We start from the raw sequence: 27,750 nt of genomic DNA on the forward strand, positions 1-27,750 counted from the left end.
TTAGAGTTATACCCTACATTCACAATTGTATATGGGGTTGAAACACAGATAGCTAAGAGCATATGAAAGATAATAGTTAAAAAGTAATTAAACTACAATAGAATTAAAACAATGTAAAAACAAATCTGTTGAAATGCAGGCAGTAAAAACAACAACAGCACAGCACTATTAAAAGCCCTTTCCTTAAAAGCAGTCAATTCCCCAAAGCCTGCCAGAGCACGACAAATCTTCACTTGCTGGCAAAAGGACAACAAAAAGGAAGCCAGACTAGCCTCTCCATTAACGGAATTCCAAAGTCTGGGAGCAGCCACTGAGAAGGCCCTACCAAATGTGCCTAGAAGAGTGATGGGACTGAGAGAAGGGCCTCACCCAAAGATCTCAGACCCTGTGCAGGTTCATAAGGGAGAATATGGTCTTTCAGATAGCCTAGGCCTAAGCCATATGGAAATGGAATTGCAGACCACCAGATGTAGCAGTGGCCAACCCATTAGATGGTGGATGGGAGAGATTGGTGGTAGAGGTGTGTGGAAACCTCTGGCTTGTAATGTCTACTGAATGTAGCCTACTGTACAAAGTTAAGAATTGCATCTGTTGCTGTCCTCACTTTTGCCTCTGGCCTTGCCAACTTAATTGCCTCTGGGGACATCCACCACTGTCATGTGATACACACACCCAACTGTTGCTTGTGCATGAATTTAAAATGTTCCCAACCCCTTGTATTGAAAAACAAAGGCAGTGCGTGTGTGTGTGCACGCGCGCATGTACACATGCGCTCTTCTTGGAACCAGACTGTGATTTGCTTGTTTTAAAAACGAGGAGTTACACTTCCCTATGAAGGACAGTCAGATTAACTATAGCTATTATAGATCTGTTAGTTGTCTTGCACGAACTGCTAGGCCTGCTCTGATTTACAACTTTGAAGTAGAAATAAGATTTCCTTTGCTCAATGTGCATTCACTTAATACAAAGGGTTTATAGGGCAACAATAGATGTTATAGTCTTCCCATCCTAGAAGCTATGTTCTGAATTTTACAAAACAGGGTTTACTTAACATCTGGACATATGTTATCTAAACATGGAAAAAACTTTCCAGACAGTATGCCCAAATTAGATCCTCAAACAGCTGGAGAGTGGTTGCATCTGGATGTCTGAAAAGATTTTAGATTGAAGTAAGAACACAGATTTAGCATTTTGGCACACTTCAGATAGCTTGGATTCTAAAAGGGATCCCAAAGCATGTGAACTGTAATTTTTTTAAATACAGTTCATAGAACTTACTTTGTACACTAATAGTTATTATGGTATGTTACAGTTCTTAATTTATCACACACACAAACATTCAGACTACATTCACCCTTTTCTGACTTATCAAGGTGCTTCTGGTGTCTCATCCTCAGATGCCGCTGTGGTTCTTGTGGGCAATGGAGACCTGAAAATGTTTACCAGATTGGTTAGTCTGGCCAGGGCTTTTGCACAAGTGAAGTTGTCTTAGGCAGAGTTGGGCCACTTGCAAAGGTATTTCTCAGTCCTGCTACCTTGAGATCCTTTGAATTAAAAATCCTGGGCTTTTAGCACACAAAACAATTGCTTTGCCTCTGAACAAAAGCATTCTTCCCTACCAAAATTTACCATTATCATATTCAAGACCATTTCCTTAGGATATAGGAGGGTCCTATCCCTTATAAAAGTACTCTTTCTGATTTGTAGCAACATAGTACACAGTAACCATTGTTTTTCATGCAAATTGCACTTCACCAGATAAGACAAAACCATCGTTCTACACTATGGCACAGAATGGTTCAGCTTTGTCTGGCTCCTCCCAGTCTTCAAAGCCAGGCACCAAAAACCTTGAAACAATAGAGTCTTCTTCAGTTTCTGTTGACCATCACTTTAATTGAAGATGTGGTTTTGAGCAAGGCCTGAGAACAAAGGCTTCTCAAAGCTTGCCTCGCTGTGCCTGTCTCCATTGTGTTCAGTTCCAAGCTATCTCTATGCAGTTAGGCAAGCTTCTGTGCCATTCATACCTTCTGTAATGAGTGAGTCTGCTGGGGGGGAAATGTCAGTTGTGTATGTGATGTAAAATGTCACTTTAGTAGTAAGCAGGAAAAGTTGGAGGTATGCTGAACAGACATAAAGGGATATGAAACAAGCTTATTCATAAAAGGGAAATCATTTTTAAGTTTCTTGGGGGGGGGAGTGCTAGATCTCCAAATTGGAGTTACAGAGCTGCAGGAATAACTCTGTTGTTAACAGTACTTCATTCTGTTTTTAAACACAACAGTTGTAAATTGCCCTGCTTATAAAATTGGTTCTACTGCTATGGATTTGGGAATAAAGGATCTCCTGGGTTAGGAACGTCAACTGGCTTACCATTTTATTTTAAGCATTAATATGCTGCTCAATCATTTGCATTCTAAGCTACATGCATAAAAACAATCCATAGACAATTAACAATTAATGTAACACTACTTTAAAATGTGTGCTGCAAGCCTTAGTCACCCACCTGCACTTCAACAAGGAGGTTACCTGTCTAATCTGAGCTAGGAGACTTCATAGACTTGGTCCCACCATTGAAACTATTTTGTTATATCCTGCTCTACTATCGGTTTTCCTCGACGAATCTGCTAATTCAAATTTTCTCCTCCCCTCACATAGATCAATGAACTGAGCCATGTTCAGATCCCTGTTATGTTGATGCCAGATGACTTCAAAGCATATTCCAAGATAAAAGTGGACAATCACCTTTTCAACAAGTAAGTGAAGCAGTTAGTTGTTTTTAGTTTGGTTTATAATATGGTTTATGTGATTCAGTCATTTGTAACAAGCTTAGACAGTATAGGCACGACCTACTGCATTTTTTGTCATATGGCATACAGTTTTCTGTAAGTATCTTATGTCGAACTGTGACTACAAACTTACTGGAACATCTGCATGTCAAAAAGTGGTATTTGTTAATGCAGAGAAGGCCAACATGGTGCCCTCCAGATGTTGTCGTCTTAACACGCTGCAGAGGGTGATGGGACTGAAGCGATGGCCCATGGGAACTGCAGCCTCCTTGACAATAGCGAAGGCAGGAACATAATTGCTCTTTCAGTCCTGACGTGCTCTGCAGTGCATCAGGATAACAGAACGGAGGAGGGAGGAAAAGATCCTTTCTAGCTCCTTCACATCCTGCTTAAAGGAAGGCAATTCAAGAGCAGAGGAGGTTTAGGCCCATTTGCCTCTAGAGTTTTATAAGGCGAGGCTAGCATAGGTCTCTTCTAGAAGTAAATGGGCAACTGGAGCAGTAGTATAATGTATGTCTGATGAAATGCCATCAGATGATGAACTGCATCTTCTGTGAAGAGCAGCTGCCATTACAGTGCAGTAGACTAGACTAGACTTGTCTCACCAAGCATGAAGGCATGAATGTCTCTTTGCTAGGTCTGAGTCCTGCAAATGAGGTTGGTGCTCTGTCTGAAGTTGCAGGCTCACCGATGGATCCAGGTTCTGCCCCCAGGCTGAGAACCTGCTTAACCAGGGGAAGCTGATGCGGTCAGTGGAAATCCTTTCCCTTCCTGCATATCAGGGCCTGCCAACAGCTACTAATGCAGGCTTGCCTGGATTTAATCTTCAAGCAGTTTGCCTGTCACCAACCATGGTGAGGCACTGGTAAGCACTGGCACCTTAGGACCTTGGTTTCATTAAAGGGGCATGCAAGTCTAGCTAGATGAGCTTAAAGCTATCATAACACTCTAGATTTCCATATGAGCTTACCCGCTGGCCCTGCATGATTCCCTGCAGAGGTTGGAATGGGTGTTTTTGAGATACTAACAGCAAACATCTCTGGCCTTTTGTGCCCCCAAATAGCAGAAGAATGCACTTTCATTTTGCAGGCGTTCATTAGGTGCATCCTCCTCATTTCCCTGTTATAACCGACAGTACTAGAAGCTGCCAAAAGAGTTAGTGCAGTAAACAGCATCCTAATCACTTAGACTATGGGTATCGAACTTGCAACCTTGGCATTATCAGCATCATGCAGTAACCAACTGAGCTATCCATGTTGTTAAGCTTCTCTAGTTCTGCACTGCCTGACAGCAGTTCTCCAGATTTTAAAGGAGTTTTTCCTTGTTCCACCAGGAGATACCAGTGATTGGATGTGGCACCACTTTTTTTTGGGGGGGGGGGTATGCAGAGCATGTGTTCTGCCACTGATCTATGAATTCCCACCCCCCACTGCCATTGCAAGTTCAGTTTTTGGCAGCCTTCCTGATTCCTGGCAGCCTTCCTGATGTTTCTGGAATACAACTTCCATGATCCCTGATTATTCTTCATGCTGGCTGGGGCTGATGGGAGTTGGGAGGGCACTGGATTAGTTGAGCTGGAAAAGGCCTTTTCTGGAGACTTTGGATTGCTTATCTCAATCTAAGTAGACAACATTAGGCTAGATGGACCAAATGTTGGGCACTGCTGTGCTAGGTGTTGTTTTTTTAAATTGCTCATGACACAGGCCTCACTTTATCTAGCTAGTTTGGACCTTCTAGGGGAATTCTTGGGCAAAATATAACACATTAAGTTCTTGAGCAAAATATGATGTTCGGTTCAGAGGTTTGTTACAGTTCTGTTTAATGCATTTTGATGTAAATTTACAGTGTTCTGTATTATAGTAACTGTTGCTGTTTTGGAAGGTACTTGGTCTTGTAGGGGAGAAAGCTTACTTCTGCAGGTTTATCTTTATAAATTCTTAGCAAGTTCCCCCCCAAATCTTCTGTTTCAGAGAAAATATGCCAAGCCATTTCAAATTCAAAGAATATTGTCCAATGGTTTTTCGTAATCTGCGAGAGAGGTTTGCAATTGATGATCAGGATTTTCAGGTAGGCTTTCTACCTTAATAAACAATATTGATGATTTCCAGCTTTACAGGCTGCAAGCAGGAGGGGGAAAGTCTAGGCAAAGACCTGATTTGGGATCATTATTTGATGGTAATTAAGTGCCCCTATTTCATGAATGTGCTCTATCACTGCCTGTGGTTGGGACTGCCTGATCCACACTTGATACTCGTACATTTAAATTGTGTTGCAGCTGCTATTCCTCCATCAGACCTCTTGCTTATCTTCCCTCCATGCCTGTGGTGATCAGCAGGCCTGACTTTGCCCCACGGCAGGAGGGATAACCTTAGGCAACAGCTGATGGAGGAATGAGGATGAAGACCTGAAGAGCAATATCTACAGTTTCTGTGCCTTGGTGTGTAACCTTAGCAAAACTTTATTAGAGAGATATAAGGAAAGTCCTAATGGCACAGTTTTAGCGTCGGAAGTAGGTACACTGTGTTCATATCATCAGAATTTTTTGTTTTGTTCCACAAACTTGTTTAGCGTGGGCTTCCTCAGAAGTATTCTGAAATCCTATGTGGGTAACAAATGCTCCTTCCCTCATTGTGGAAATGATTTGCCTTGCTGACATATTTTTACACTTTTCAGTTTGTTTAACTTTCCTTCCATTTGTTTCCTCTTTGTCATTTAATATGGTCCGTGTACAAATACCTGCAGCGATAAAGACTCCGAGAGCTAGTAAAATAAAAATGTATTTAGCTAAACTACAAGGTTAAGCTAAAAAAAACCAAAACACTAATGTTTAATAAGTGCAATGAAGAATCTTACAATAAGCTCCTATATGGATCTGCTTGATTGCCGAGGTCATCTTCAGAGAACCTGCTCAGGGTGCCCACTTTCTGGGGTGAAGGGGGTAGCAGCAAGAAGGAAGGAGCCACTTCTGACGCCTTGCCCCTGGAACCTCCCTCCCTCAGAACATCTGCCAGGCTCCCTCTTTATTTTTAGAGGACCATGGAAAACACTTTCCCCCTTAACATTCAAGAGGGTGTGGTCCTTACTGCTGTTTATGCTTCTGTGTCATATCCGTTGGTTTCTTGTGGGTGGTTGTTTTTTTACCGATAAGTCTTATGCTTATTAGATTGAGAAATCATTGTGACTGAGATACAGGATACCAATGTGTGGAGAAGGGGTGGCCATTTCGTGAGCTTTTGCCTGGGAGAGTTCCAAATCATATATCAGCAGCAAAACTTGTCAAGGTATTAGTAAAATGACTCCCAAAGGCAGTGTGTCTAGACTCAGCAACACGTTATGAGAGAAGGCAGTAGCTGAGGAGTCTTTTCTCATGGTGGCAAAGCAGGTGATTTTGGGGAGCATAAGTGGGGGATCACTGGGTTACTTGAATCCTTTAACACTGACCAACTGCTGATATTACGGTAAGGAACTTAACCATCATGTCTGCCATCAGTGATCCTGATGAGTCATCCTTAAAATAATGAAGGGGGTTGATATTTGATGTTTCTCCAATTGCCTAAGAGGTTGGGGTTTTAATTTAAAGTATTGCAAAAAGGGCCTTCAAGCTAAAGTTGCCCCGAGGCAACTTGCAAGTGACTTAGACCGAAGGGGGTGGGACTCATGTATTTAAATAATCTAAATAATCAATGTACATTTTGTCTTAAGAGCTAAGCAGTAAGATGTTCCTACACCTTTTCCAACCAGTAGTTCATTACTAGCCCCTCCTGGTTCTATGCAATTGGCATTGCTTACACAGTGGTACCTCTGGTTACGAACTTAATTCGTTCCAGAGGTCCGTTCTTAACCTGAAACTGTTTTTAACCTGAGGTACCACTTTAGCTAACAAGGCCTCCTGCTGCCGCTGCTCCGCCGCCGCACGATTTCTGTTCTCATCCTGAGGTAAAGTTCTTAACCCGAGGTACTACTTCCGGGTTAGCGGAGTCTGTAACCTGAAGTGTTTGTAACCCGAGGTACCCTGTATTAATAAGTAATGGCTGTTCCCCTCCTTTGTTGCAAGTTGCAGTCTTAGGAATTTCTGGTTCCAAGTAACATTCAGAGAGGCATTCTCCTCAATAGGGGAAATAACGTTTCATCTGAAAACATCGAGCTAAAATTTTAACAGCTGTAACTTAAATAGAAGCCTTTTCCTCTTGAGAAATGTGTTATTCAGCCAGAAGGGAAACACAAGCACATGCTTGCAACTTCTGCTTTGCACCTCCCCACCCCCCCTGCTTCTGAAATTACCACTTCCTTTTGTTTCACAGTCAGCTGAAGTGCTCTGATAACCACTGCCATTCTGACACACAATATAGTATGGCTATAGTAGCATTGCAGATTGAAAAAGGGAGTGCTTGCAAAAGCGCATGCAAGTCAACTTGCTCCATTCTTCCTTTTTGAAGCACTGAATGTTAACGTTTTCTACATATTACAATATTTGGGGGTGGGGGGAGAGAAGCTGGATTTGTTTCTAGCCCAATGATGTGCACAGATGGCTTCTGTTAAGGCAGCCGAGATGGTTTACAGAGATAGGAAGTAAGATTGTTTGTCTAACCAGGATATATGCAGCTTCTTTTAACCAGAGCCAAGCTATTGGTCCAGCATTGGCCATTCTGACTGGTCCATAGAAAGCCAGGCCATTGGTCTATCTAGCTTAGTCTTTCCTTCAACCTTTTCAGACTCGGGCCCCACTTCTAACCCAAACATGCAATTGGTGACCCATTTCTCAATATTTTACCATATATTTGCATGGTGTGGTGCTCCTGTTGCATTGCAACCCACCTCGGATTCAGGCCGTAACCCACTTGTGGGTCCCAACCCACTAGTTGAAACTAGTGGTCCATGCTGACTAGCAGTGACTCTAGCCACAAGGGACATTTCCAGCCCCATACTAAGATAACAGTCTTTAAACCTGTGTATCACTTCTCGGCCTTTGGGCTAAGATCAAGTGTAGTGTGTAGTTTAAACCTGCGACCTCCTTCTACATGTAAGGCTGATGGTCATACAACAGAGCTTTGGTGGCAAATGGATTCTCTCTACACCCATAATTTATAGTAACTCTAATTTCAATTACTTGAAAAATATGGCTTGCAAATGCCAACCAGAATTCATTCTCAGCTATTATCGCTGTTATCGCTGAGCACTGTGCAAGATGAACATGGGTAAAATGGCACACTTCCTGGTTTGTTTAATAGGGCATGTCGGTGTAATTAAAACAACTGTTCTCCCCAAATGCCTTTGCTTGGAATCTACAGTAGATGTCCTTGATAAATTGTTCCAGGGGCTAGACATAATGTGTTTGTAACATGAACTTTTCAGAATTAGGACTGTGTGTAAGTTGCGGCTATTACACTCAGATCTGAAATCCATTTTATGGAACACTTGCAAGCACTGAAGTTTCGGAATCGCCTCCTGCACTTAAAGAAATGAATTGGTGTCTTATTTCCTAACCAGCAGTTCAAATTGTGTGAATTGTTGTGCTTAATCTCTGTATAAGAACAGGGGCATCTGGCTCCAGTTACTCTAAATAGTTTAAGCCCAAATTCACAAATGTCCCAAACTCACTCTCTCGTTTGAAATCAAGACGTTCTGGTCTCAGTGGTGTTTCTTCCAAGTCAGCATGCTTAGAATTGCTTCCTGAATAGTTTTTGAAGGTGCTGCAAAATGTTTTGTTTATTGAAAGTTTATATAACGGGAGAGGGCTAAATGGTCTTGATTTTTAGAATGTGCTTGTTAATGTTCTTCACTCCAGTGAGAGACCTAATCAATAGCTGTCAGACCACTGCCATAAAAGTAGGACAGTCATTAGCAGATGACTTTGACCTTTATCAGGCAAAAGGCTTACTGGGTTTAATCAGTTTGCTCACAAAGAAATAGCAAAACATCTGTTTGTTTTTAAAAAATCAGCTGCTTCACAAAACATATTGTGAGTTTCCTGTCTCAATTAAGATACCAGCAAAGGTTTCTCAGGGTATAAGAGGGTGAACGGCAGTTCTATTATTTTCATCTAGGGACCATATTTTTATCTCTTAAAATCAAGAGTTCACTTATATACTTGAAATAGTTTTGCACTCTCAGTGAACTTGTTCAGGGAGCAGAAATCTAAGATGGCCACCTTCTCCTCACATATTTGTAAGAGAAATGGAACAAACTGCTGATCTCTACCTTAATACTACCTTTGTGAAATCAGATACTCATATGATGTCCAGCATTTTTCATATTCCAAATACAGTGGTACCTCGCTTTACAAACACCTCAGGTTACAAACACTTTGGGTTATAGACTCGGCTAACCCGGAAGTAGTACCTCGGGTTAAGAACTTTACCTCAGGATGTGAACAGAAATCATGAGCCAGCAGCAGCAGTGGCCCCATTAGCTAAAGTGGTACCTCAGATTAAGAACGGTTTCTGGTTAAGAACGGACCTCCGGAGCGAATTAAGTTCATAACCAGAGGAACCACTGTATGCAAGGCCATTTCTTCAGAGTTGTTGATTTTCTATTTGAGAGTAGAGATCTCCCAGTTTAGTACTAAACTTCCTGAGATGTTGTGCATTGGGCTCTTAGTGTCTTTGATTAGAAAAGGCACTATGTGGGCTTTAAACAATTTTATTACAAAATGCCCATTGATGCCTTGCCATCCATGACATCTTCCATCCATTGTGTAGACTGGGATAGTGCCTGCCAGCATCTCTGCTCTAGAGAACACCAAGCTCTGGTCTCCCTTCTGATGATAAACCCACAGTTCTATGATTCATGTTTTGTGCTCGTAGTATTCCTTGATAATCATATTTTCAGAGAGAAAGGTAGCAGCCCTTTGCATTATGGAAAACTTGTTATAAGATTCCCTTTTGAGGACTTTAGTGCACTGAAGTTATTTAAAAGGGCCATTGTAAAGATGGCAATGTAAGATCAGAGCATCTACCAAGAATTTTATCCCAGATTTTACCCTGATGCATCTCACCTCTTGTCAGATACAAGTCAAACCAGCAATTATTTGTAATTTAAAGACAGAATGATGTATCTGTCATTTCTACTTAACCCTAACCTTTCTAAAAAGTTTTTTTAAAAAATATCCAGCTTTATCATCCATTTCTTCACCTGTGAAGAAAAAGATTTCCTCTACTGCATTTTTTTCTAACTCCCTTTTTAGGATCACTTTTGACATACTCAGTATGTAGATTAAATATATTGCGCGATTGCATAAATAATCTTTAGTCTTGTGAAAAGAGCAATTATAATTTAATGATATTAATATGCCAACGAGAGTATAAAATATTGGAGATTAGAGTGGGCTAATTAAATTGACCTTTAAATCCTTCCTACCCTCTTGGAGTCTGTTGCTAATCCCTAAACTCCCATAGTGCAGATAAACTTCAAAGGGAAATGAGGTGGCTTTTCCTCTGTCCCCACGCTGCTCCTGCTGCTTGAAATTTTCATTGAGAAATGTTAAGATAGCACATGTCACAGGACGGAAGGCATCTTATAATGCCTCTCTGAGTAACCAGCTTGTGCAGGGAAACACTAAGACTTTCTACCAGCTGTGGGGCTTACGTAGTAAAGGATTCTCCCTGTTCCCCCTGCCGCTCCCTCCCCACACTATAGGAAAATCGCTAATGTCAGAACTTCAGTTTTTGCTCAGCTCCCAAGCTATATTTCCATCCTGCTTCTTTTTCTGCTACTTTACCTTCCCACTATTTATCTACTTGCACTTTGACGTGCTTTTGAGCTGCTAGGTTGGCAGGAGCAGGGACCGAGCAACGGGAGCTCACCCCGTTGCGGGGATTCGAACCGCCGACCTTCTGATCGGCAAGTCCTAGGCTCTGTGGTTTAACCCACAGCGCCACTGCGTCCCTTTCTCTTTTGCATACCTCATGCCAAATCTTGACCCACCTGTCTCCCAGTGCCCAGCTTGCCTTCTCTGCCTCTGTTACTGTTGTTTCACTGGCCTCCTACCCTGGTGGTGATGATTGGCCAGCTGAATTATCTAGACCAGTTGGTGGGAACATTTTCCAGGCTGAGCTCCATGTTCCCTTCTGGATAACCTCCTGAGAGCCAGCCGCATGCCAATAGCAGCCAGAGCCAAAAGTGGGCTGTGCGGCAAATCTGAATTTTACCTTTATACAATAGGCTAGTTTCTATACAGGTTCACCCACCTCTCTATCCTCCAAACAAACAAACAAACAAATAAGGCATTATCAGAGTTCAAAAGCTCACTTCAGCCTGGCAAGAATCTCAGGGTGCAGATTAGGGCCATTGAGGGATGTGGAGGGCCGTTGAAGGACTGTAAGTGGCCTCCGGGCCTCAGTTTCACCACCCCTAATCTAGATGCATTTTAATCCGGCTTCAGGCCTGGGTATGGCACTGAAACAGCCTTGGTTGTCCTGATTGGGACCTGTATTGGGAGAGAGATGTAGGGAATGTTTTCCCATTGATTTTTCGTAGGGAAGTAGCATTGTGGGGCTTCTGCATGGCCTCATGGCAGTTCTTTAGGGGTTCCACCTTGTCTCTAAATCACTGCTGAGGAGTCATCTGGGAATTCAGAGTGCAGTGCCACCCATATGCAGGTGGTTCCAAGCGCACACTTTACTCAGTCTGAATCATGGGAAATTGTGCAATGGAATGGATGAGGGCTGAATCCGAATCTTGATAAGGCGGGTGTTGCAGGTAAGTAGTTCCTGAGTGCGCGAATTGAGTAGACAATATGTTCTGAATGGGGTAGGACTCCAAATGAAGGAACAGGTGACATTCCTCTATTTCAAATGGTTGCCTGAAATCCAAGTAGCCTCAGTGACTGCATTCTCATGCCCACCTCTATCTACCTGGTTTGCCAACTATTGATGTTCCTAGTCTGGGATTACCTGACATCAGTGATTCATGATCTGATAATTTCCTGGAGGACTATGTCACTCTACTACATCTTGCATCATCATCATCATCATCATCATCATCATCATCATCGTTGTTGTTATATTGAATTTGTTAGTCACTTTATCTTGCTTGGGACAACCCACAGTGCCTTACAACCAACCAAACTGTCATTATATGTGGGATGAAATGGGGTTTTATGTCATCAATCCTTAAAGCACTACAATGCTGAAATGAGATATTGAGCCCAATTCAAGGTGTTGGTATTAGCTTGCAAAGCCCTAAGTGTCTTCGGATCCAGTATCTAAAAGAGCACCTTGCAATTTTTACTGGCCTTGCAATCGGCATGGGAAAACCTGCTCCTAGGAGAAGGTTGAAGAAGACTGGAAGAAATTCAAGATTTATTTACAAAAAGACTGTAATTTGGTTGAATGTTAAGAAGGATGCCAGATCATAAATAATTGAGCACCACTAAATTAGATGGAATTAGGATGACAAGTGAGATTGAGGAAAATATAAATTTTTTGGAGAATTATTAGATTATATTTAAATGAGCGGGACATAAGAACGCAAACAAGATGATAAATTGCTGGTAAAAATCTATAATGATGTAAGTGGGAACGGGAGACGTGAGGGAGTCCAAAGAAGCTATGAAACTATGTTATGATACATGTTACATTGTTTATTATTTTTGCATTTGTATTTAAAATCTTAATAAATATTTATTAAAAAAAAAAAAAAGGAAAACCTGCTCCTGGTCACCCTGTAAGACATGGCCCATGGGATGGTGGCACGGAGCTGGGCCTTTTCTGTGGCAGCGCCCCAGTTCTTGGTTTTTCCCTCAGTGTTTGGGCCTTTAACACAAAGGACATAGAACTGAACAGAACAATTGCCATTGCATGTCGCACTAACCTTTCTGCTCTGTTGATTTTAAGACCGTAATTTTGCCTGGACTCTTAAGAGAGGAAGAGGCAGATACAAGAATATTACTAAATAATAATGAAAAACAAATAAAGATTTTTTTTAATAAAAAAAAACCTGTTGGAAAGAAGCTGTAAATTTCTTTGGAAAAAAATAAGCTGGGCCTTTTTGGCTTCATCAGGCATATAATGCATTGGATCTAACAAGTGCCTGTACAGCCTCTGGCATGGGACATCTGTTTTGGTTTGTTTGAAGTTGTAAGTGTTAAAGGTCAGTTTAAATTTCATGACCTTCAGCAAATGCTTTTGCTCGACTGTTCTCAGTGCACATGGAAAATCTTTTTATTGACTTCTGCAAATACATCGTGACATTTTCAAGCAAAGGTTGCTAAGAAGGTTGCAGCCATTGGATAGATATAGTCGTGAGTTTGAAATAAGCTGGCATGTCTCTCAACTACATTCAATATCTGAAAGTAGTCCCCATTATGAGGGGGCAGGGTAGGTCTTGTCCCCTTAGCTTTTATGATGGCCCCACTACTTAATGAGTTAGTGCCAGAGATGGGTGCCAGGAGAAGGTGAGGAATACTCACATGGCTTCAGCGAAATTAACTCTTTATTCAAAGAGGCCAGGCAACTCTTCCCAGTAGAACTTGCCCCTATGAGGCAGTTGTGGAGGACTGAAGGTCCTCACCTTCCCATAGCTCCCTTGGTTCCTTCTTAAGCAGTCTGATGCTCTGTCATCTTGCCTGCCTTTGCTCCACCCTTTACATACCTCTTTGGGCCCTGGGAGACCAGGTGGGAGGGGAGCTGGTTGCAGCACGAGGGAGAGACTCCCTGGTTTCTTCAGCAGTCTGCTTTATCCCTGCCTCTTGCCCCCCTCCTCTCTACCTTCTGCCCCAATTCTGCACTGCTCACTGTCACAGTCTCTTCCTTCTCACTAAATTACCTCTTCTGCTTCTGACACACACACACACACACAGAAATTAGTAGTGAAAACCTGCAAAAGAGGATAGCCAAGTCTGAACTTTTAGTGTGGGTTGAACTTGGGCTGCTAATGCATTTGCAGGTAGGTGATGATGGTGATGTTCTCTTAGGAATCATAGAATTGTTGAGTTGGGAGGGATCCTGGGGGTCATCTAGTCCATCCCCCTACGATGCAGAAATCTCAACACGTGGTCCCACTATTCTAAGTCCCCCAACAAAGCTTGCCATCAATACCTTACATACTGTTTTTCTTAACCAGTTTTGGGCATTGTTCTTTTTCCCTGTCTCCCCACCCCCCACCCCCATTTGGCATCGTATCTAAGACCAGTGACCTGTTCTGGAATCTACCCTCTCCCTTCTCTCCCCACCCCCTTTAAAAGTTAATCCTGAGAAGAAATTCCCCTCTTCTAGACAATCTCTTGATTGCTCTGCCCAGCCTGGCCTTAGACCAGATGTGTCAGAATATGGTTGCTTGTAGGCCCAACAGTCTTGGCAGTCAAAGGCCTTTCGTTTGAAAAGCTGAGACCCCAGAATTTTCAGAGCATGGCTTCCAATTTGACTTCAGATGAAACTTCCTGCAATGGAACAAAATGCCCACCTATGGTTTCTTTGTTCTGGCTCAGATGTCCTTGGGCAGCAGGGGAAGGCATTTTCTACCTTAGAACTTGTGGAAATGGATTCTGAGATACTAGGCAATGCAAAGTCAGGATACGTATTGGCCATATAGATCTCATGTGGGAGAAGATCAGTCCCCCTCCCTCCAGATTTTGAAATGCCTTGTTTTTCTAGTGAAAATGCCTAGTGACCAATTTCTTTTAAAACTGCATTACTGTACTTTTATAGGTTGTGCAGAATTGCTGTCTTGTGATCTACTTTGCGGCTAATGAACCAACTTATTGAGACTTTTATAAGAAACGTTAAGTGGCCGTAACTGCCTAGAAAAGTTGAAGTGTCAACTTTGGGGTTTTTTCGAGGGGGGGTTTCAGGTTGTTTAAGTGAAACTGATGGATAAAGCAAGGTATCGAGTTTTTTAGGTTTTTTAAAAGGTGTTTGGCCACCAGATTGCTGCCACAATATGTTGTATCTTGTCTAGATGCTTTTTCCTGTGCCAATTTCAAGCCATCAGTTGGATATACTCAAGCCTTCAAATTTGTGGAATAATTTTTGTTTCCAAGGTGATGTTATGAAAGATGACATTTTGATCTAGATGTCAAAACCTTCATATATAGAAGACACAAATGGATTTTTGTAGTGGTTTGATGGACACCAGAATATTAGCTACAGTATGAATTAGGAGAAAGAACTTATTAGATGTGTTGGTCAAAGTTGGCAAGATAAGAAGTATGTTTTATAGAAAACTCATGGGAAAATTCTCATGATATGACAGTTCACATCCCAAGTATGTTTAACTGAATGCACCATATGGTCAGTTTAAGACATGAGTAAGCAAACTAAGGCCCGTGGACGGTCTGCGAATCAGTTTGTTTTTACATGAGTAGAATGTGTGCTTTTATTTAAAATGCATCTCTGGGTTATTTGTGGGGCCTACCTGGTGTTTTTTACATGAGTAGAGTGTCTGCTTTTATTTAAAATGCATCTCTGGGTTATTTGTGGGGCATAGGAATTCGTTCATCCCCCCCCCCAAAATATATAGTCCAGCCCCCCACAAGGACTGAGGGACAGTGGACTGGCCCCCTGCTGAAAAAGTTTGTTGACCCCTGGTTTAAGAGTTTTGATGAGACACTTCATCTTCTTTTGATTTTTCTGTAGGGAATAATTTCAGTTAGCTATAATTTGAGGACTAAAGCAGTCCCAAATGACATATTGAAATCAGCATGGGGGAAAACATCATAATACAGGTTTTTGTTGTTGTTGTTGTTTTTAAAAAAGAACTGGATTTCCAGGATTCCTGTGGTTAATACATCATGACTATTTGTGGAATTGCTAACATTATATACTCTCGTGATTGACTGTTCTGTGCTTTTTGGAATATGTTATTAAATGGTTCTGTATTATAGGCATTGATCTTTAGGCAAAAGATTGATTCCTAGTTTATTGATAGATCTAGAAAAATAGAGATTTGTGAGGGATGATAGGTATCTATGCCTAATTGGAAAGTGCTTCCATGGGGCCTGCATGCTTTAATAATCAGCTGTCATCACCACTTCTGATCTCCCTGACTTTGAAACCAAAGAGCTGCAGGATTTCCTGAAAGTAAGGAAGTGGAGCTTCTCAAACCCCACAGGTCTCAGTTGTTCTGTTCTTGTTCTCTCCTTCCAAACCTGTAACATGGACCCAGGCTGATTAGGCATATGGGTGACACAGATCCTGATCTGGATCAAAGTTAATCAACCAGAATCTTTCAATCCAGGATATTTTATTATTTGTTGTCCAAGGGTAAAGCAAGTGAGAAATAATAGGTCACCCCTGAAATAAATTAAACCGTATATTGTAACTCAATCCTACACTTGCTGTAGATCCTAGAATTAGTTGTACTAATTGGCAGATGAAAGCATAATAATACTAATTTATTATTTATACCCCGCCCATCTGGCCAGGTCTTCCCAGCCACTCTGGGCGGCTCCCAGCAGAATATTACAAACACGATAAAATATCAAACATTAAAAACTTCCCTAAACAGGACTGCCTACAGATGCCTTCTGAAAGTCAGATAGTTCTTTATTTCTTTGACATCTGATGGGAGGGCGCTCCACCAGGCGGGTGCCACGACCAGGAAGGCCCTCTGCCTGGTTCCCTGTAACTTCGCTTCTCGCAGTGAGGAAACTGCCAGAAGGCCCTTGGAGCTGGACCTCAGTGGACTGGACTGAACAAAGGGGGTGGAGACCCTCCTTCAGGTATACTGAGTCGAGGCCGTTTAGGGCTTGAAAGGTGAGCAACAACACTTTGAATTGTGCTTGGAAATGTACTAAATGTCAGTGGTATAGTGGGTTTTTTCCCTGGAGCTTCCCCAGGCAAAAGCTAAGGCAAAAGCATGTTCATAATGAACCATTTCTGTATTGTCTTCAAGGGAGTGGGGGTGGGGACAGCAAGTGACCAATCAGCTAGGGTCCTAGGCTTCCTCTGGTGTCGTATGTACACAGGATGGTGATACTGAATATAAATAGTAGATAATTTTGCCAGCTAGCCACGTTTATCTTAGGTTACTGCTATCCTTGAATATATATATACATGTGGTTCTTACTGGTGGTGGTGATCGTTTTTGGGGTGGGGACTAGAACAATTTTCAGGCTTGTGGCTCTTGCTACTTATAAAATCTATAAGAGTGTTTGTTAGTGGCTTCTATAGTAAATTATTAGTTGATACTGATAGCCTTTTTGCTGTGCCTATCAATTATTTTTTATTGTTTCATGTTGCTTACTTAAGCCATTCCGACTCCTTCCTGGAATGCAGATTATTGCATATTTAATGATAACAGCACCACTGAAGGGATCTACATGTAAATAAAGATTCAGTTTTTTAAAAACTGAACCTACACTCTTGGCACCATGTTGTGATGGAATAAACCTCCTTTTTCAACACGTCCTCATTCTTTCAGAATGACGCTGCTTTGGACAAAGTGATGCATCGAGAAAATAAAATGCATTGCGCTGTGCTGCTGTTGTAATTCTTGCTCTTAAAATATACCAAGATGAGATACTTGCTGAGACTAGCACCATTTGACTAGCACAGTATTAAATTGCAAAGCTCGAACCTGTATTGTATTGTATTGAAAATGACTGTCTTGCAGAAAAACCAGCGCATTTGTTTATCCAATGCTTGCTTTTGTGCTTTTTAAAAAGCATATATTAAATTTCAGCTTGCATTATATATGACGAGAGGGGGAGATATCTGTTCATTGCCAGTAATGTAGCAGGCAGGTGGCAGTGGGTAAATTTCAGAAACGCTTAAACTTTTTTCATTCTAGCAACCGCAGGGATTGATTAAATAGTGTTGTCTTGGAAGAAAATTCGAGAAACAAATCTTGTTTGGATGCGGCAATGCAGAACAAAAGGCACTTCAGTTCACTTAACTCTTGGCATGTAGGTCATGACATTAACTAGTGAATTTAAGCTGGAGTTGAGGCAAAAAGGCATTTTGTCAAGACTCTGCACTGCAAAATAAAGCCCCCTTGGGCAACTTTTTTCTGGAGTGGCACAAAAACAGAGGAAGTGTTTGTGTAGCTGGTATCTACCCTTAGAGCATTCTTCCCCTCTCCACCATCCCAGTATCATTCTGGAGCACCAGTTTGCTTTGCTACTTTTTTGCTGACAAACTGGCACGAAAGTAAACTTCTGGAGGTCTTCTATGGAAACATTTCTCTCCCCCGTCCCCCGCCAGCAAAGTCCTTTCTGAACATTCAGTGCAGCCCTGATTTAAATCTGCTGCTAGTAAACCACATTTCCCGAGGGTTTTTTTGTACCATAATAGTTCTGCTTTAAGGATATTACGGTACTGCTAAATTGATTCCCCACCTTAGCCTTTTCCCCAGGTGCCCATGTTTTGACAATGGTATGATCCAGCTAGACATCTTACGTTTTAATTAACGTCTTGTTCTGATGCTTTCCTCCTTTTTTAACGTGACAGAATTCTCTGACAAGAAGTTGTCCCCTTGCTAATGATTCCCAAGCACGGAGTGGCGCCCGATTTCACACCTCTTACGACAAAAGATACGTCATCAAAACCATAACAAGTGAAGATGTAGCAGAAATGCACAATATACTGAAGAAATATCACCAGGTAATTAATTTCTTGTTTCAAGGGGGTGGGCTTGTGAGGAAAAACACATTGACTGAAGTTTTTATAATGCAGGAAACAGAGGTTTTAAACTAGAGTTGGTTTGCCACTGTATTTTCAGTTGAATCAACACTTTGGTACATAAATTTTAAACATTATTAGTGGCAGAGACTAGCAGTTTGAAAGCATGTCAAAGTGCAAGTAGATAAATAGGTACCACTCCGGTGGGAAGGTAAATGGTGTTTCCTGCTTGGCAGGGGGTTGGACTCGATGGCCCTTGTGGTCTCTTCCAACTCTATGATTCTATGAAATGGCGTTTCTGTGTGCTGCTCTGGTTTTGCCAGAAGCGGCTTAGTCATGCTGGCCACATGACCCAGAAAAACTGTTTGTAGACAAATGCCGGCTCCCTCGGCCAATAAAGCGAGATGGGCGCCGCAACCCCAGTGTCGTTCGCGACTGGACTTAACTGTCAGGGGTCCTTTACCTTTACCTTTGTTACATTAAAACAAACAACTCTAGACATTTTTGAAGTCTGCATCTCATCCTGAAATGTCAGCCTGCTCAGGTCCTTTGAAAGCGTCCCATCTAGTTTTTCAGCACCAGAGGAAAACTTTAAGTGGTGGCACCAAGATTTTGGTGACGATGCCTCAATTATGGAATTCTCCCCCCGGAAGTACAGCTGGCACCAACATTGATAGCGTTTTGGTGCCAGATTAACACTTGTCTGTTTACCCAGTCATTTATGGGATGTTAACCAGCTGCTGCAATTGATGTGTTGGAGTATTTCATTTATATTACAATCTGCTCTTATTTTGTTTGGGTTGTTTTAAATGTTAATTTAACCTACCTAGGAACCAAGTGATGGGGCTGGGTATAAAATGTTCTTAATAAAATCAGTTACGGTAGCTGGCTTGCTATAGTTGGGAAGATTCCCCTCATAATAGCATCAAAATTTATTTGCTTGAGTGTTTTGTCTTTCAACCTCCTCTGTCCAATTTTTTTCTGTGCCTACATGATACTTTAGCTTTCACCCTAATACCATGAGTGGCAGTCAATATGGCTGCTGTCAACTCCTTACCCATATAAATTTGGTTAAGCAGTGCAGGCTAACGTTAGATCTAGCACTTACCCTAGAAGTTTTTAGGTGCCTGACTTTAACAAATGAAAACATCAAATTCAACATTACTATTCTAGTTAAAATGGATATATGTGTATCACATTACAATCAGAACAATTAAAAGTTGACAATTACAGAAATAGTGTCTGATATTAACTTGAAACAACTATTTTTGACCCAGTTTTTGATGTGTGAAATATACCTATTTTTGCTATAGTAGAGGCAAAATAATAGGAATCACTGACCATTTTGTATATGTATCTATGGCATACTAATTTAGCAGCCTATCTTGCAGGAACACATGTCAGGCAGCTAGAAGTGTGGCTGGTTCTCTGGAATGTGTGCATAGGATAAAGCAGACACATATTTGACTTTGCAGTTCCATGTAAATGAGTCCTTAGTGATCACAGCTACATCTGGGATTAAACAACATGGCTTTAGATAAGAGAGCATGACTTCAACCATTGTATTCCAAAAAGCAACTATATGTCAATCATTAGGGTCATATACAATGTATTAGCCATACAGGAAGCAGTGATTTTATTGCAATCTGAAATATATATGGAAGGAATACACATAAGGAATGCCTGTTTTTGAAGCACTTTTTGGCTTTATCTATCTATGTAAGGCATTTTTACCCTCTTTTGAAGAAAAGGCTCCTAGAGCAGCTTACAGATCAATAAAAAGCAATAAAAAGCCTTCAGGCTTGCAATCTAAAATACACGTCACAAAAGAAGATAGGAATGGTGAAGGAGGAGGAAAAGCAAAAGTGCCAGTTCTTAAGGTTACATTTCTTATCAGTTCGCGTAGCCAGTTCAAGGGAGCCTGAGGACAGATGCCAGTCCATAACTGAGATGCAGTTGATTTATCCCAAACACATCATCCTGCCCTGGACTTGTTCTCCTAAAAACAAGTAAACCCCCACCTTCTGAAAGGCAAGACAGAGCAAGTGTCAATCTCTTCATCAGTGGGTAAGAAATAGGGCCAGAAGGTGTCTTAGTCATGTTTGGAAAGATGCTCCTCTCAGTTTCATTTTTTTGAATTGCCTCTAAAGGTGGCGACTGTCCCTTCTTTTGGGGGGGTGTTTTGGGGAGGTCAGCAAAGCATAAACAGTGTTTATCATGTCTTTCTTCTTTCCTTCCCTCAAATCTCTGCTTCAGTAAGCATTGCCCAACTGAGGAATAGGAAACACTTGAACATATTGAATGCATTCTGTTTTTAGTTCCGTTTCAGGCATGCACAAGTTTACTAATAAATATGCTAAAGGGCACTATGCTTGCCTCATAGATTTAATAGTCCCAGGAGTCCTGATAGCTGCATTAAAAGCCTATTTATGTTAAACAATCCACATTTTAAACTTAATTGCAGTGTATTTTTTATTTAAAAAAAACCTGTGGTTTATATCTGCAGACTAAAAATAAAATATAGTTCTAATCCATCTGCTGCTGCAGCCAACTTCAGTTGACTCTCTTCTCTTTTTCTTCTACCACGTGTCGTCCGCCCCCCCCCCCCCGCATCTGTTAATAACTTTGCAGCCTTTTCTTTCCATTGCATCCTTTTTTTCCTGTAGGACAGCTTCCTTTTTAGCTTGTTATACTTCATTCCTGACTACATGTAAGTGGTGCTGATTTCAGTTGAATTTTAAGGTGGAGTTGCCCCACGTTCCTTTTTCAGCTTCATGCTAGTGTTTCCCTTCCACCACTTACCCCTGCCCCAAAATCAGCATGCATAGGAAACATGGCAGGACTTTGGGGTGTGTGTGTCTAAATTTACCATTATTGTGTGACTATTCTTGATTCATTGGCTACTGGAATGCCAGAGGAGGGGCTTGCAACTATTTTTCTACAAACAGGTCTTGCTGGTTTATCTTGCTTACAAGTGACCCAGTTTCTCACGGAGCAAACTGCTACTCACTGTATGTTTTAACGTGGGTGGGCTGCATTCTTAGCATGTACGTCTCCTTTAAAAATATAGGGGATTCTGTTTTTGTCTTGTTTCTTCCTGGTAAGATTTGGTCAGTTTTGTCTTTTGACCTGGGTGTTGTGAAAACCCTTTTCTGCTGTTGGACCTAAATTGTAGTTGTTAAAAATGAGAATTTGAATCTTCTTTTTTTTAAATCTACATATATGCCTTCCTTACATATCAAGCTTTTAAACCGATGATTTAGGAGTCGTGAAATGTTTTACTGTGGTCTATGGTCTATGTCACCATTGTAGGGACACAGGTGGCACTGTAGGTTAAACCACAGAGTCTAGGACTTACCAATCAGAAGGTTGGTGGTTCGAATCCCCGCGACTGGGTGAGCTCCCGTTGCTCGGTCCCTGCTCCTGCCAACCTAGCAGTTCGAAAGCACGTCAAAGTGCAAGTAGATAAATAGGTACCGCTCCGGTGGGAAGGTAAACGGCGTTTCCGTGCGCTGCTCTGGTTCGCCAGAAGTGGCATAGTCATGACCCAGAAGCTGTACGCCAGCTCCCTCGGCCAGTAAAGTGAGATGAGTGCCGCAACCTCAGAGTCGGTCACGACTGGACCTAATGGTCAGGGGTCCCTTTACCTTTACCTATGTCACCATTGTAGCTACAGTAGAAGTACTGTAGTAGTGATCTAGCATGTATATATAGAAACAGCTTTGTAGATACAGTCAGGAAACATAAGACTTGTATGGCCTCTGCTTGCACGTTTACTTGAAGGTAAGTTCAGAGTGGAGCATTACCTAGTAAGCATGTATAACATTTTAGCCTTGACACCTTTAGCATTTTCTGTGACTAAAGAACATTGACACAGCAGTGAAGTCCCAGAAAAAGATGTATGCAAATGGCTAAAAGTAATGGGGAAGTGGCATTAAATGCCACAGTTTCTTATTTGTTACCCTGGAAGAGATCTACACTCAGCCATGTAGCTCAGCTGGTGACTGGGGGCCAGTCACAGGACTGCTCATTTTTATTTATTACATTTATAGGCTACCTTTATCTTTCAAGGATCACAAGGTGGTATTAATGGTTCTAATTTTCCCCCATTTCATCCCCACAACAGCCCTGTGAGGTAGGGCAGGCAGAGAGGAAGTAGTGACTGGTCCAAGGTCACCCAGTGAGATTTCATGGCTGAGTTGGGATTTGAATCCTGTTCTCCCAAATCCTAGTCCAACATTCTAGCCATCTAAAGACGTTATTCCCTCTTAACTCCTCACAAAACTCCTTCTGGCCTATAGGGTTGAGTGGTGTGCATTTTAGCTACTGCTTTAAAGTAATGTACAAATGGACTTTAATCTTCTTTAAGGCAGGGTTAGGAAACCTGGGGCTCAGGTACCAATTGCAACCCTCCAGGCTGTGGTCAGAGGCAGCAATCCTTCTGAATACCAGTTGCAGGAAAGGGCTCTTGTGCTCAGTGTTATGTATTGAAGTGCTCACCCTGGCCACCAGGGGTATTGTGTATACAGTGGTACCTCGGGTTACATACGCTTCAGGTTACATACACTTCAGGTTGCACACTCCGCTAACCTAGAAAGAGTGCTTCAGGTTAATAATAATAATAATAATAATTTATTATTTGTACCCCGCCCATCTGGCTGGGTTTCCCCAGCCACTCTGGGCGGCTTCCATAAAAACCAGAAATACACTAAAATATCACAGATTAAAAACTTCCCTGAACAGGGCTGCCTTAAGATGTCTTCTGAATGTCAGGTAGTTATTTATCGCTTTGATAAATCGCTTTGATAAATTTATTGCTTTGATAAATCGCTTTGATATATAGGTTAAGAACTTTGCTTCAGGATAAGAACAGAAATCGGGCTCCGGCGGTGCGGCAGCAGCAGGAGGCCCCATCAGCTAAAGTGGTGCTTCAGGTTAAGAACAGTTTCAGGTTAAGTACAGACCTCCGGAACGAATTAAGTACTTAACCCGAGGTACCACTGTATAGTTTTCACTCAGGTCCACGTCAGTTAATTTAGGTGGGAAACCCTGGGGTGTTGTTACAATGTTGACAGCCGACTGCCTATAAAAGCAGGCCGGCTGAGATGTTCAGTTCAGTTCAGTTCCAGCTTACTATAAAGAACCACTTGGAGAAATCTGTGCATTTTCTTTGTCAACACACTACTTAATACTCAGGTCCTCCTTGAGGTTTTTCCCATAGGCACCTGGTGAGCCAGTGTGTGAGAACAGGATGCTGGACTAGATGAGACCTTGGCCTGATCCAGAAGGGATCTTTTGATGTTCTTATGTTATATTTTCTGCCTTGGGAATTCTCCCCAGGCCTTCCCTTGCACCCCGAGGTTTTCTGTTTCTTTGACTAGAATGCGTCCTTGAACTCTGCTAATGCCTCCTTCTTGGCTGGATGGAGACAGGGTGTGTGTAGAAACAGGCCTATTTGTATAGAGGTGAAATATTTGTAACTCTACCCACTTTGGTCTGTGGCCAGTTGTAATGGTTCTAGGGGTTGCTTGTGCGTAAGCCGGCTGTATCTCCCCAGCTGGGTGCAAACACCTGGCTGGGTTGCCTAAGTGAACCTTTTCTGTCCGGACAGCCACTCACCCGTGGCTGACTCAATCGCTGGCAGAATCCGTCAGTGGGCGTTTCTTAAACTTCTTCCAGCAAAGAAGCTCTTTGACGCCTACTCTCTCTGTGCGAAAGCCTTCTGCGCAAGGAGGGCGTGGGCAGCGGAGGACCCCTACTCTCCCCGCTGGTCCCGGGCAAGGAGTCATGGGACCGCCTCGCCGCTTCCCCCATCTGCCCCCCTTCTCCACTGGTGCTACGCTGATTCTCTTCCCCAGAAGATGGGCTGCTCCTCCCGATCCCTGGACGCTCTCTGGAATCCCTCTGGCTTTTGCTCTCTCCCTCCGGCACTGAGGGCAGTTCCCTGACACCAGTATTTCTATGTGGCCCTTGGGAGGTTGCCTAGAATGTAATGTGGGCCTTGGGTTGAAAAGAGTTCCCCCACCTCTGGTTTAAGGTATTGACACTCTACCCTTCAACAGGGGTTGCAGTGGCGACTAGGATTGGGTGTTCAGCAACTCCCCACTCAAGCCTTACTTGTGTAGGGGTGTGGATGGGGTTGTTGCTTAGTTCCTGCTCATCCCATCAGCCAAGTTGGCTTCCAGAATTGCTGGGTTACAGCTTCTGATCTTGCTCTGTGTGCAATGGCTGAGCTGTGGGCGGCAGAACAGCTAGCAGACTTTTGTAATTAGTGTTGTGGTATAGCCAAGATTATTGAGATTTCTGTACCCCCTGGCTACAACCTGTAACACTGAATGAACCTGAACATTGAAAATATAATGATCTGCTTTTTCACACCTGACAGATCACTGTCTTGCCAAACGTATCTTCTCAGGGCTGATCTAGAAATAATTTAATGAGGCCCTCTATACACCAAGCTTAAACTGAGTAGGAGATGACTCTCTAAATTGGCTTCACAGCACAGAAACTCTCTTTTACCAGACATTTGGCATAAGCTGCAAAGGTAAAGGTACCCCTGCCCGTACGGGCCAGTCGTGTCCGACTCTAGGGTTGCGCGCTCATCTCGCTCTAGAGGCCGTGAGCCGGCGCCGTCCGAAGACACTTCCGGGTCACGTGGCCAGCGTGACGAAGCTGCAGCTGGCGAGCCAGCACCAGCGCAGCACACGGAAATGCCGTTTACCTTCCCGCTATAAAGCGGTACCTATTTATCTACTTGCACTTAGGGGTGCTTTCGAACTGCTAGGTGGGTAGGAGCTGGGACCGAACGACAGGAGCTCACCCTGCCGTGGGGATTCGAACCGCCGACCATACGATCGGCAAGTCCTAGGCGCTGAGGTTTTACCCACAGCGCCACCCGCGTCCCTTTGGCATAAGCTGACCACCCTTTAAAACAATGCAAAACCATTCTGTTCAGGCTAGCTGGGATTAGAGAAGAATTTTTGTCTAGCACATCTGTATTTGAACTTTTACTTCTCAAAGCCTTGTCGTTAAATGCACAGTTCTCACCTTGAACATTTTTAGGGCAGGGTATTAATGAAGACTCATTCAGACTTGCATCTCTTTCTGTAAAATAGCTTTTATTTACACTGTGTGAAGCAGTGCAGCTTTAAAAATATATAGGCCCTTTAATCTCAAAGGAAAATGCATGTCTTTTTGTCAAAACGTATGCTGAAATGCTCTGGAGGAATTATCCTGGAATATATTGAAATGATCAAAGCACCAGCAAACCAAAGAACAAAGTCGGAAACGATTGCTGTTGCCAACTAAGAGTTTCAGCAGCAGTGACAACTGCAGAACTGTTGATAGACATCTCTGTGCAAGGGAGATTAATGTAAAAATATGAAGGTTTAAATTATAAATACCTGATACAGTTGGCTTCTTTTTATTTCAAGAAGGTTCCCAGGGGCTACTCATACAGCAGATAATGATGGATTTCACTGCTGTGGAATGAGTTGTGGTTACTGATGATTTTTCGGGGGGGGGGGGACCTGTCGTCTTAGTTAGCTCCAGCTCCTTTAGAACCACCCACCAAACTGGCACTATTGATATCATGAAATGCCTCTTTTTTATTATTATTCTTTCCACAATACACAATAAAAGGGTTGTACTTGTCAGGGTGGCACTGTGGGTTAAACCACAGAGCCTAGTACTTGCCGATCAGAAGGTCGGCGGTTCGAATCCCCGCAACGGGGTGAGCTCCCGTTTCTCAGTCCCTGCTCCTGCCCACCTAGCAGTTTGAAAGCACGTCAAAGTGGAAGTAGATAAATAGGTACCGCTCCGGCGGGAAGGTAAATGGCATTTCCGTGTGCTGCTCTGGTTCGCCAGAAACGGCTTAGTCATGCTGGCCACATGACCTGGAAGCTGTACGCCGGCTCCCTCGGCCAATAAAGCGAGATGAGCGCCGCAACCCCAGAGTCGGCCGCGACTGGACCTAATGGTCAGGGGGTCCCTTTGCCTTTACTTGTCAGGGCATCCCAATATGGAGCCTGCTGCCATCTCTAAAGTTTGCAGACCTTTCTCAAGCTCTGCAGCATTAAGTTATTGTGCTCCAGACCACAGAACCTCACTCGAAGTGCAAGGAATGTTTTGACACACTCCTGGTAATAATGTTCACTTTCTTCATAAACAGTCTGCTAGAAACTGTAGAATAAACCATTGCTCATGGATCACATATGGACTTCTGCATTGTCACAGTGAGCTATATTCTGAAGAAGGTCCCTTATGGTGCCAGAATTGTGCCTTATATATGAGAGGAAGGAAGAAACTGATGGTAAAATGTTCTTCATTTCACTATGGAGAGTCAGGGATTTTATTTTTTCTTGTTGGCTTGGAACTTTGCATTCTGTTCATGCTCTGGAGCTTGAACATAATGAGCCACTGCCTCTGGAATTTTACAGGGATAGGGCCTCCTGGATAAATGAAATCAGCATAATTGATTTGTAGAAAGGATAAATCTTTTTGTGGGGGACATACACACATAGATGAGGGGACACACCCATAGTTTCCTAAGACATGGAAACACCCCTTCAAACATACATTCCTGAAGATACACTGGAACAGCCAAGTTGTGCTGAGGGAGGAGTCCATAGCTCAGAAATCAGTCTGGTCAAGGATATGGAGTCCATGGCTCTCCATTTGTTGGACTACAATTCCCATCACCCACGCCATTGCTTGCTGGGACTGATGGGAGTTGGAGTCCAATAACACCTGGCTAGTCCTAGGTTCCCCATCCTTACTCTGAAAATGCAGTGCCAGTGAATTAAAGGAAGTGCCCAGTCTTTGAAATTATGTCTTTGGAGGATGTACAAGGACAGGGAGAAAGGATAGATAACCTTTTCCTCCCTCCCCAACCCTAAACTTCATCAGCAAGCTTGTGTAACATGCTGCTTTTTCCTGGTCAACTTGTAGATTTATAGGAGCGTATACCGTACTTCATATAGTAGGAACACGCACTAGATAAACAGAACTTTTTATTTTAAAGGAAGCCCTACTTGGTGTGTTTTGTTTCTGGTTTCCTATTTTGGGGCCATAGTAAGTAGGGCTAAAAAGTCCCAAGGATGCGACCTAGAAGAAGCACCACACAGCATAATATCTCAGTTTATATTAAATGACCCAATGGCTTGGACTTCTGATGGTGGCAGTAAGACAATAACCTGTCTGAAATCGCCCTCCCTGAGCAAATCTGAGTGTTAACAGTTGTCTTAGCAATGAGTTATTTCATGTAATTGTATGTGCAATCATGCAGGTTCATGTTTAAATTTGGAAGATGTATACTCCTTAAACGCTTAGTCGTTTACAGTGCTGAGCATCTTCAGAAAGTATAATTAGCTCAACACTGTGCATGTCTTACAAACCATGAATTTAAA

General features: G+C 42.5%; 1 protein-coding gene across 3 annotated transcripts in view; it reads left to right on the top strand.

Moving 5' to 3' along the window:
• PIP4K2A (phosphatidylinositol-5-phosphate 4-kinase type 2 alpha) overlaps positions 1–27,750 on the top strand; it is a 163,424-nt gene that overhangs the window by 115,770 nt on the left and 19,904 nt on the right. For all 3 annotated transcript variants that reach the window (XM_081834660.1, XM_081834661.1, XM_081834659.1), the window contains 3 exons: positions 2,656–2,753; positions 4,757–4,853; positions 18,173–18,325. In XM_081834660.1, the coding sequence (XP_081690786.1) occupies positions 2,689–2,753; positions 4,757–4,853; positions 18,173–18,325 (315 nt within the window). In that variant the 5' untranslated portion in view covers positions 2,656–2,688. The remainder of the gene's footprint in view (positions 1–2,655; positions 2,754–4,756; positions 4,854–18,172; positions 18,326–27,750) is intronic.

This window comes from Podarcis erhardii (genome assembly GCF_964252035.2).
Source record: "Podarcis erhardii genome assembly, chromosome: 12".
Lineage (NCBI taxonomy): Eukaryota > Metazoa > Chordata > Lepidosauria > Squamata > Lacertidae > Podarcis > Podarcis erhardii.